Here is an 11,914-nt window from a genome sequence, read left to right as displayed (position 1 = left end):
GGCAACAGATCGCAACCCTCAGTGTCGCGTCCGCACCTCGCTCAGCCAGTGAGCAGGAACCGGTCTGTATGTCTGTATGTGGGATCCGAACCCTCGGCGGGAGCGCCGCTGCACTCCTAAGCAGCGCACTGTAGCAGTGCGCCACTGGGCCGGCCCCCAAATAATTTTTTTAACGAAAGAAAATAGGTGCAAGAAACTAATAAACACAAAAGTAGAATGGTGGTTGCCTGCCATGGGCTGGGGGATGAGGGCATGGGGAGGTGATGTTTAATGGGTACAGAGTTCCAGTTTTAGAAGATGAAAAGAGTTATGAAGATGCATGGTGGTGATGGCTGCACATTATGAGTGTAGTTAATACCATTGAAATGTATACTTTAAAATGTTAAGATGGTGAGCTTTATGTTATTTATGTGTATTTTACTACAATAAAGAAATTGGAAAACAGAAAGGACATTAGTCTCCCTCCGCCCATGGTTTTTTGCTTCCCAGTTTCAATTACCTGAGGTCAGCAGTGGTCCAAACATATTAAACGAAAAATCCAGAAATAAGCAACTCACAGGTTTTGAATTGCTGTTCTGAGTAGCACGATCAAAACTCCCATTGTTCTGCTTGGTCCCACCCAGGACATGAATCACCACTTTGTCCCCTGTATCCATGCAGCATATGCTACTGACTTAGTAGCCGTCTCGGTTATCAGCTCAACTGTCAGTTAGTCACTTAGTAGCCGTCTCGGTTATCAGCTCAACTGTCGCAGAATTGCAGTGCTGGTGCTCAAGGTCAATGGCAGCCTTATCATATATCACAATGCCTGCATTAGTCACCTCACTTCATCTCATCGTGTAGGCATTTTATCATCGCTTATCGTCACAAGAAGGGCGAGTACGGTACAATAAGATATTTTGAGAGAGAGGGAGACCACATTCACATAATCTTTATTACATTATATTGTTATAATTGTTCTATTTTATTATTAGTTGTTAATCTCTTACTGTGCTTAATTTGTTAATTAAACTTTATCATAGGTATGTATGTATAGAAAAAACATAGATTCAGGCATCTGTTGGGATCTTGTATCTCCTGGGGATGAGGGGGGGACCACTGATGTAAATGAATTAGACCACAGGGAAGCAATAAAATTGATAAATAATGCAAGAGCTGTTGAACACTGGAAATTACGAAACATTGTTGAAATAATTATTAAAGATTTAAATAAATGGAAAGATGTTCATGGATTGGAAGACTTCATATTATTAAGATGGCAATACTACCCATATTGGTCTACAGTCTCCATGCAATCTGTATCAAAATCCCTGCTGCTTAGAAAAGGGACTCAAAATAGTCAAAACCATCTTGAAAAAGAAAAAACAAAGTTGGACTCACTTTCCAATTTCAAAAAGCTACCATAATAAAGGCAGTGTGGTATTGGGATAAGGTTAGACTTATAGATCAATGGAATGGAATTGAGGGTCCAGAAATAAATACATATATTTATGGCCAATTAAATTTTGACAAGGGTGCAAAACAATGAAACGGGGAAAGACTAGTCTTTTTAACAAATGCAGGGACAACTGGATAGCCACATGCAAAAGAATGGAGTTGGGCTCCTACCTCACACCATACACAGAAATGAACTCAAAATGGATCAAAGGACTAAATATAAGAGCTAGACAACTCTTAGAAGGAGACACATGAGTAAATATTTGTAACCTTGGATTAGGCAATGGTTTCTTAGATATAATGAAAAGCATAGGGTAAAAGAAAAAATTCATAAATTGAACATCATATTAAAAACTCTTATGCTGCAAATGATACCATGAAGGAAGTGAAAAGGCAACTCATACAACAGGAAAAAATATTTGAAAATCATATATCTGATAACGGACTTTGTGGTGGTTGATTTCATGTTATATGGCTAGGTCACGGTTCCCAGACATTTGGTCAAACATATCTGGATGTTTCTATGAAGGCATTTTTTATATGAGAATAACATACATTTATTTATTTACTTATTTATTACATTTTATTTTAATTAATTAATTTATTTATTTAAAAGATGACTGGTAAGGGGATCCTAACCCTTGACTTGGTGTTGTCAGCACCACACTCTCCCAAGTGAGCCACGGGCCGGCCCTTACTTTTATTTTTAAAAAGTAAACTTTATGGGCCGGCCCGGTGGCGCACTGCTACAGTGCACTGCGCTCCCACTGAGGGTTCGGATCCCGCATACAGACCGGCCGCTCACTGGCTGAGCAAGGTAGGGGCACAACACCGAGGGTTGCGATACTGTTGCCGGTCCCGGTCCGGTACGGGCGCGACACTGAGGGTTGCAATCCGTTGCCGGTCACGAAAAAAGACAAAAAGGAAAAAAAAAAAAGAAAATATTCAACTCTGTTATAGAAAATGAACACATTTGTGAAATATAGACAAAACATTTTTATATACGTTAAGTACAGGTAAGTAGATAGTAAGAAAAAGTTTGTTAAACATAGAATTCGTAGAATGAGTTAAGTATAAGACTGTCAGTTAGACGTAGTGAAACATAGATAGGAAGGGATGAAAGGAACAAAAGGTACCTAATATTCATGAGATAACTGGATATTAAATATTCATTATACAGAGCTGGCCTGTGGCTCACTTGGGAGAGTGTGGTGCTGATAACACCAAGGCCACGGGTTCGGATCCCTATATAGGGATGGCCGGTTAGCTCACTTGGGAGACATCGTGCTGACAACAACAAGTCAAGGGTTAAGATCCCCTTACCGGTCATCTTTAAAAAAATAATAACAATAAAATAAAAATAATAATAAAATAAAAAATGAAAAGGCTAACCACAGGTGGGGAGAAAAAAATACATGTATTTGATAAAGGACTATATCCAGAAAACATAAAGAAGCCTTGCAAATCAATAATAAAAAAATAAACAATCCAATTAAAAATGAGCAAAAGATTTGAATGGACAATTCACGAGAGAAGATATATGAATGGCCACTAAGCACATGAAAAGATGCTCAACAACATTAAAGGAAAATGCAAATTAAAACAGCAATGAGAGATCAATATACATCGACAAGAATGGATAAAATTGAAACAAACAAAAAAGCAAAAACCTGGCAATTCCAGGGCCTGCCCGTGGCTCACTAGGGAGAATGTGCTGCTGATGATATGAAGGCCACGGGTTCGGATCCCTATATAGAGATGACTGGTTGGCTCACTTGGGAGAGCGTGGTGCTGACAACACCAAGTCAAGGGTTAAGATCCCCTTACCGGTCATCTTTTAAAAAAAAAAAAAAAAAAAAAACCTGACAATTCCCCGTACTGATGAGAATGCAGATTAAGTGGAACGTTCATATATTGCTGGTAGAAGTATAGAATGGTTCAAGCGCATTGGAAAATAGTTTGGCAGATTCTTATAAATTTAAGCATATGCAACCATACTCAGCTCCTGGGTGTTTACCCAAAAGAAACAAAACATGCCCACACAAAGACTTGTTCATACAATCTTTATTCGTAATCATCAATACTGGAAAGAACTCAAATGTCCATCAACAAGTGAATGAACAAACTGGTATGGTCATACAATGGATTACAAACTCAGACAAAAATAGGTGAACTACAGGGGCAGGCTTATTCATCAGTTGGTTAGAGTTCAGCCTTATAATGCCAAGGTCACAGGTTTGGGTCCCTGTACAGGCCAGCCACAAAAACAAAACCCCAAAATCAATCAATCAATAAAATTAAATTGCAGCACACTCCCTGCCTTAAAATAAACAAACAAAAAATTACATGCAAACACATGAATGAACTTCAAAAACATTATGCTAAGGAAAAGTAGCCAGATATTAACACCAAGGTCAAGGGTTCAGATTCCCATATCAGCCAGCTGCCCCCCCCAAAAAAACCCATATATATAAATAAAATAAAAATAAATAAAAATTTAAAAGCAGCCAGACACAAAAGAGTACTGTACTGTTATACCAAATTTTAGAGCAGAAAAACTAATTTAAGAAGATAGAGAGCTGGGCCGGCCCGTGGCTCACTCGGGAGAGTGTGGTGCTGACAACACCAAGTCAAGGGTTAAGATCCCCTTACCGGTCATCTTTAAAAAAACAAAAAAACAAAAAAAAAACGATAGAAAGCATATGAGTGACTGCCAAGTGCCAGTGGTGTGGGTGGCAAGGGATGATGGAAATGTCCTGTACCTTGATTGTGGAGCTGGTCACACAAATGTATTTGTCAAAATTCAAGGAATCGAACACCTAAAAAAGGATGAATTCTATTGTGTGTAAATTACACCTCAATAAAGTTGATACTAACCAAAAGAAAACAAAACATGATTTCCTAGTGGCTTAATACTCTAAGGTGTGGAGTCCCAGTCGCTTGGCTCCACAATCTACTTAATGTGTGATCTTGACAATTCACTTAAACTTCTTGTGCCTCAGATTCCTCATTTGTAAAATATGCATCAGAGAACATACTTCAGAGGTTTGTTTGGGAAATTCGAAGAATGGTTAGCAGAGTGACTAACACACAGTAGGGACTCAGGGAATGTTGCTTTGACTCATGTTGCTAAATAACAAAAACAAGGTGCAGTGGGTGGAGGGTGCTACCATCTGCGCAGCGGAAAAACTACTCCACGTGCATGCGTTTAGGAGTCCACAGAGGATTTTTTGAAAGATAATAAATGAAGACATGGGTAACATATTTTAAACGACAAACATAAGAAAGCTTTAAGTACAATGTAAGTTTCAATTTTTAATGAGCCATTTGAGAATCAGTCGCCAACGTGCTGCTCGTCACCTCCAAATACCTTACCGTGTACTTTCCACGAACAGTAACGCCCCCCCCCCCATCCATTGCGAGACAGCGGTGAAGCCAGGATTAACACGACGGCCTCCACCGTCTACTCCGCGGACCCCACCACCGTCCACCACCGGTGCCGATAACGCCGGGTTTCCCACCGCATATTTTGAAAGTTGTCCCGTATGGACATGTTATCTTTACACATCAGAAAAATAAAAAATATTTATGAGTTCTTGACACAAAAATAAAACTGAACTCATTGGACAGTGACCCCGGCCTAGGGGCGTGCAGACCGTCTCAGGTCTCCAAGGGCCGCGCACGGGGAAGCCCCGCGCTCCCCGCAGCTGCTCCGGGTCTGCGCGCACAGCGCCGGGCGCGTCCCGCCAGGGCGTGGCTCGGGACGAATGTTCCGGAATCGCGGCCCCGAGACCCAACCTGCAGTTCCCGATCGCGGCCGCCGGGCGGGCTCCTCGGTCCCGGCTGAGACCAGGGCCCGCCCCGGAGCGCCTCCCCGAGGGTGCGGGGTTCGGTACCTCGTGTGGTCCCCGCCCCCCGCACCCGTACCCCCGCCGTTAAGGGGAGCCTCAGTGACCCCGAAACCCGAACACCATGACACTGGCCGCCGGGGCTGGGCTTGGGCGTCACAACTGTTCGGGGTGGGGTCGGCGGTTGGGTCCAGCCCTTCGCGTCCTCCCACAGCTCGGCCCGGCGCTGCCATCGCATCTGCCTGGGGGTGTATGGCGGGGACTAGTCCGGCCTCGGGGACCGGGGCGGAGCTCGGTAACACCCGTCGAACTTCCCAGCCCGTCCCGCCCGGGGTCCTAGAGGCCAGGGGAGGAGGGGGTGGGACAGATGAGTTGGAGGGGGCAGGGAGCGCAGGGACCCGGGGACATTTATAAATCCTTACTCCGCGTGAGTTAGGGTCCCCAAGGGAGCAGGAGGGTGGGGACTCATTCTCTTTTTGTAGATGGACCCATTTTTCGTCTGTTGTATTTGCGACGGTCGCCAAGGGATGCCTTGAGGCCCTCCCCGCCCCCAAACGCCCGCAGATCAGCCCCAACCACATCACCACGTGGCTTGCTTTGCAAAATGAAGCATCAAGACAGGCGCCAGACCCACCCCCTCCCAGGTCGCAAACCTCCTAAGGCCTTTCCAGACAGAAATCGCCCTAGTGGAAGCAGGTTCGAATCCTGCCCCGGCCACGGATTCGCGGTGCGACCCCGAGTCAGTGTCATCGCCTCTCCGAACCTCAGTTTCCTCATCTATATGAAGGGGACACAGACACAGTCAGGTGCCCTGCGGGCTAACACTTTATTTGCCATCCAAGGCCCCGGGCTCAGAAGATCTTCACCGACTCCAGCTGCACGTCCCCGCCCACCTCCACGAGGCGCACGCTCGCCGGCGGCAGGCGGTAGCGGAAGTGGTGGTAGTGCGAGTCCCCGACCACGGTCTGCAAGGGCAAGGGTCAGGGGTCGCGACTCCGGAGGCCGACTGCGTGGGTCAGGTACCGACGCTGACACGCCGTGTGGCCCTGGGGAAGTCGCTGGACCAGCTGGGCCTCAGTTTCCCAGTGGGAACACGGGACAAGTGTTAATTGTATAATCTTGTAGTGAGGATCAGTGAGTTTACTGCTTGGGACATTTAAAAAAGTGCTTATTTAGTGTTGGCAGTTGATGTTGTTATGATTATTTCAGCGTCCATTGTCCCGCTATTGAAACGCAGAATTAAAGTCGTGAACGGTCTGGGTGGTGATGGGTCTGCAGGGACCACTCCCCGCTAGGACTTGTTCCTGGACGCTGTCCCAACCCAGTGCTCCCCGTGCCCCAGAGCCCTGACCTCAGACATGAATGAAGGGGGAATCCGGTCAAGGACGGCCAGTCTGAGACCACCTCTTCCCGCTGGGACACCCACCCCTTGGGCACAAGGCTCTTGCCCACCTTGTCCTGGCCCTGTCTTGGCGTCATCGCCTGTCCCAGAAACGCACCTTGAAGCCCTCATCAGTGACGATGACGAGCACCTCGAAGGGCTGCCCGCGCTGGAAGGGAATGCCCTGGCCCCGCTCCTCTCGGCCCCAGCTGCCTTGCTGTTTGCTGTTGAAGACCACCTCAGAGGTGTCCAGCCGGGGGTTGAAATGCAGGGCAGCATCGGCGCCCTCCTCCTCACTGCACAGGAAGTTTACATGGAACCTGGAAGTGGGGGACCATGGTGTCAGGGCTCAGGAACCACCCAGACCAAAGTCAAGGGCCAATGGACTGGGGCTCCCCATTTCTAGAGCACCCCCAAATTTACAAAGACCTGAAAATGACACATGCCACAGAAGGAGGGGTTGTGGACTAATGGCTAGAGAACTCAGATTCCCAAGGCATCCACAAGTTTATTGAGGCCCTGGGCACACATTCACTCAGACCAGGGTCCCTGTGCTTATGGTCAGGGTCCCCTCATTTCCAGAGTCTGGAGCTGCCAAGGAATCCTGGTGCTGATGGCTACGGTGTTCTGGATTCCCAGGGAATTTTCAATTCCCAGAGGATTAGGAACAATACCAGGAACCCCAACATTTTCAGGGTACCCTAGATTCCCAGAAGGCCTAAAGTTCTCACAGCCATGAAGTCATAGGATTGATTGCTAAGGCCTCCCACGTTGTTGAGAGCACCTCCAGAACTCAAAGACTATTTCCAGAATTCCTGGGGACTCAGACTTGGAAGTCACAGGACTATAGCTAGGAACTCTGAGGTTGCCCTGGTGCCCCAGATTCTTAGGGAGACTTGTGGAATCCAGACACACAGTTACAGGGCAAATAAGTGAATAAGTCAGATTTCAGGACAGAAATATCCTGGGGATTCTAAAACTCTGGTGGGCAGAGATGGCCCTAGGGTCCCCATCTCTGGGCTATAAGAATTGGGGGTCAGTTGAGCCTGGAGACCTCCCACTCCTTATCCCGGGGTCTGGGGTCTCACCTGCCAGCCTTGTCAGGGATGACACCTCGAATTCTCAGCACAGTGCCTGAGCGGATGCCCTCAGGCAGCGAGGTCTTGTGGGGGATGGTCTGCAGGAGTGTGGGGGGCAGGGGGAAAGGTGAACCAGGGAGACGGAGGAAAGGTGTGTCAGCCCCATGGACAAAGTGACCAAGACCAGCAGAAACAGTCAAAGAGAAAAGTCTCAGAGAGGAAGAAAGAGACAGAGACAGGGAAAGAGATGGGAAGAGAAATAAAGAGAGACAGAAAATTGTTCAAAGAGAGAAAAACCATGAGACGGCCACAAAGAGGGAGATGGGGACAAACAGGAGGGGGTGAGTCAACCCAGAGGCCACAGCCCTGGACAATTCCCAGCACACCCAACACCCACTTTCACCTTTGAAACAGGAGATCTCAGCCAGGCCCCAGCCCCTCCCCATCTGGCCCAACTTTGGGTCCAAGGCCCCCAAGCTCCCTCCTCTGGCCCCCTGGCACACTCACGTAGCTCCCTGACATGGCTGGTTCAGTAGGACAGGCAGCAGTGGTGGCGGTATAACTGCTGGGGGCCTTAAGTAAAGTAGAGCAGAGGCGGCCCTGGTGACTCACCGGCACCCCTTCCCACCCACCGCCCACGCCTGGCACAGACCCTGGCCCTGGGGCAAGGCTGGCGTGGCACCCTCTTCCTGGGGCCCCTGAGCTTTCCACTCACTGAGGGTTCCCAGGGGCACTGCCTCTTTTTTTGGAGCTAATAAGAGTATGGACAGTTTGTATTTATAATAATATTAACAGCGGAGAAGGCTCATTGTGCCACCGCCCAGCCAGCCCTATCTTTTGGCTGCCTGGCAGAGAGAAGAGACGCTCATTTCATACGTGGACATGTCAGGTCCTGAGAGGCCAAGCCGAGACTGCAACTCCAGGCCCTTCTTCCCAGCTCAGAACCTCCTGCCTAGGGCTGAGGGTGTCTCCCCTGAAGTCCCAGTTGATGCCTCCGTAACATAACAGTAACTACCAACACAGTAATAATAGAAAAGGCAGCTTTAAGGGGGCAGGAGTTTGGCCTGATTTGTTCAGCGCTGTACCCATGGCTCCTAGAGTGTGCCTGGCGTATGGTAAGTGCTCAGTAAATATGGTGGAATGAAGGAGGGAAAAGTAATGACAGCGGCCATTTCCTGAGCCTCTGGCCACTCTAGATGTGTGAGGAGTCACTGACTGCTCACCACGAGCAGCTGAGGGAGGGGACTGACCACCCCCGTCCTCCAGAGGAGGAAACTGAGCCTTCAGATGGGAAGCAGTTAGCCCGAAGGCGCAAATGGTGCAATACCATGCTGTCATTTCTTCATTTCTGGGTTATTCTGTTTATTCTGTCTCTGTGATCGTCTCTCTCTCTGTCTCTCCCTGTCTCTAACTCTGTGTACCATGTACTCCTGTCCTGTTTCTGTCCTTTAAGTCTTTCTCTCTTGTTCGTCCTTGCAGAACTCCTACCATCATCCCACTAAGTATGCAGGATGGAGTGAGGTGGGGTGGGGGATGTGCTCGCACCCGCCACCATCCAGACGAAGAATGACATCAGAACCCAGCCCCAGATCAGGCCCCATAGGCCCACGACTACTCTGGAAGAGGAAGACTGCAAGGGGTCGGGTGCGGGGAGGATGTTGAAAGAAGTTTCTTAATAGGCAGCGAAGAGGGAGGGGGAAGCTGAGCAGAAACCACTCCCAGCAGCCCAGTCGCCCTTCTTGATGGTTTCCATCCCCACCCCACTGCCCCCACTCCTGCCCCACCCAGCAGGTGGCAAAGAGGCCTGGGGCAGATGCAGACTGGCAATGGAAAGTTTGGGTGGAGACAGCCAGATTCAGAACCTGATCCACCTCCTCTTCCCCAACGCCAGGCCTCCCAGACTCTGTCCCCGCCTCACCACACACATCAGGTACTCGATGTGAGAAATGCCCTCACCTGTCAAATGCCAAAGAAAAGACACAGAGACATGAGGTACAGCAAAGCGAGACTTTAATGGTAGTCTTGCAAGATCGGGTGTCTGATGGGCAGGCACACCCAAAACGGTTACAGCAAGCAATTTGTTCCTTAGCGTGTAAGTCCCTCCCCCAGTTCCTCATTGGCTGAGTACTATGGGGTGCACAATCTTCCCCTGTCCAATGCCAAAGAAAAGACACAGAGACATGAGGTACAGCAAAGCGAGACTTTAATGGTGGTCTTGCAAGATCGGGTGTCTGATGGGCAGGCACACCCAAAACGGTTACAGCAAGCAATTTCTTCTTTAGCGTGTAAGTCCCTCCCCCAGTTCCTCATTGGCTGAGTACTATGGGGTGCACAATCTTCCTGGACATCGTGTAAATTTTATTATTTCCTTAAAAGGCATTTATTGCCCCCCTCCCTCTGGTGGAAAGGGGTGGGCTCAGACAAGCACATGAGTAAGGCCCACCAAATGTCCTGAGGAGGGAGAAGAACCAGGAAGTAAAAAGAACAAAGGGCTGGTGACCGGCCACCATCTTGAGAAGTCACTTTCGGGAAAGTGCGCTTTCTGGGGTTGTCACATCTGCAAGCAACCTTTGTTAAGCTATTCTTGAAAATGAATCACTTAGGCTATTTTCCTACACTCAAGATGGTGGTCCAGTTTGGGGGTGGGGGATAGGAGCTCAGAGAGGGAGGTTGGGCAGCTGCATTTCAGTGGGGGCTGTGTCACCCCATTTTGCTGAAGAGAAATCTGAGTCCTAGACAGGAGCTGTCTCCCACCCAAGGTGGTTGGGCCCTGGGATATATTGGGTCTCACGGTTGGCTTAGCTTCAGCGCAGCCATGTTGAGCAGCTTTCTACCTTTCCTCTTCCTTTCCCTTTTCCCTCTGGGAACTGAGATTCCTCTCCTGGGAAGAGGTAAACATTACCATTAGCATCAAAGGAACGTCTTATGGGCTGAGATGGTGGCTAATCAAGAGCCTATGCCCTAACTGACCAGATGTTATCAGACCACAAGGGCTGTGTCACCTTGCATGCCACTGATTTTTAAATTGCCCATTAGTCTGTAAGAACGCTCCCTAAGAGTCTTATAAACGTCCTGCTTTCCTTGGTTCAGGAGGACTGATCTGGCTGTGGGGGATAGGAGCTCAGAGAGGGAGGTTGGGCAGCTGCATTTCAGTGGGGGCTGTGTCACCCTATTTTGCTGAAGAGAAATCTGAGTCCTAGACAGGAGCTGTCTCCCACCCAAGGTGGTTGGGCCCTGGGATATATTGGGTCTCACGGTTGGCTTAGCTTCAGCGCAGCCATGTTGAGCAGCTTTCTACCTTTCCTCTTCCTTTCCCTTTTCCCTCTGGGAACTGAGATTCCTCTCCTGGGAAGAGGTAAACATTACCATTAGCATCAAAGGAACGTCTTATGGGCTGAGATGGTGGCTAATCAAGAGCCTATGCCCTAACTGACCAGATGTTATCAGACCACAAGGGCTGTGTCACCTTGCATGCCACTGATTTTTAAATTGCCCATTAGTCTGTAAGAACGCTCCCTAAGAGTCTTATAAACGTCCTGCTTTCCTTGGTTCAGGAGGACTGATCTGGCTCAGTCTCCCTCCACATTAGTGGGATAAAGCTTTTTGGCTGAAATGGCGCCTGGCTCAAGTCTCCCTCTCCCTTTTCTCTGTCTCGCCAAACCTTACAGGATCGAGCCAGGTCTTTGTGCCAAGGGCGTATTGGGACTGAATGAGAAGACAGCAGGGTTTCAGGTTATCACACCAACAGCTTGGTTCAGTCAGTTCCCCTGAAGGGTCAGCTCCATTATTCTAACATTATTCTCCTTTTTAAATACATTTCTTTATGCTGAATTCTGTATGTTGCTACTTTTTCCCATGGTCTCATCTCTTGCTTATTTCTTCATAGTGGCTGGATATAACTTTGCATGCAGCCAACCTGCAAGTCCGAATTTGTCTTTTTGGTGACTGGCCAGATGTTTGCATCCAATCTATTATTTTTAAAACCTGGTTTGTTTCTTGTAACTGAGATATGCCATGTTCCTGATTGATTCTTATTCATTTCTGTTATCTCTTATCAGTATTGACATAATACTTTCCTGAGAATTGTATTCCTATCTACATAATTAATGTATTCATTTCCCAATACTCCTTTTTATTGAGGTATATGTTGCATTAAATCAAAGGTGTAG

The 11,914-nt window shown here is 47.9% G+C and overlaps 1 protein-coding gene across 1 annotated transcript; it reads right to left on the bottom strand.

Annotated features, from left to right (window-relative positions):
- Positions 1-6,093: 6,093 nt before the first annotated feature.
- On the bottom strand, positions 6,094-8,314 carry LGALS7 (lectin, galactoside-binding, soluble, 7). The gene is made up of 4 exons (XM_008573940.1): positions 8,253-8,314; positions 7,755-7,843; positions 6,785-6,986; positions 6,094-6,250 (listed from the first exon to the last, which is right to left on the bottom strand). The coding sequence occupies exons 1-4, from the start codon at positions 8,265-8,267 to the stop codon at positions 6,137-6,139; spliced, it is 420 nt and encodes a 139-aa protein (XP_008572162.1). The 5' UTR covers positions 8,268-8,314; the 3' UTR covers positions 6,094-6,136.
- Positions 8,315-11,914: the final 3,600 nt, after the last annotated feature.

This window comes from Galeopterus variegatus, unplaced genomic scaffold, assembly GCF_000696425.1.
Source record: "Galeopterus variegatus unplaced genomic scaffold, G_variegatus-3.0.2 Scaffold973, whole genome shotgun sequence".
Taxonomy (NCBI): Eukaryota; Metazoa; Chordata; class Mammalia; order Dermoptera; family Cynocephalidae; genus Galeopterus; species Galeopterus variegatus.
This window is presented reverse-complemented; position numbering and strand designations above follow the sequence as displayed.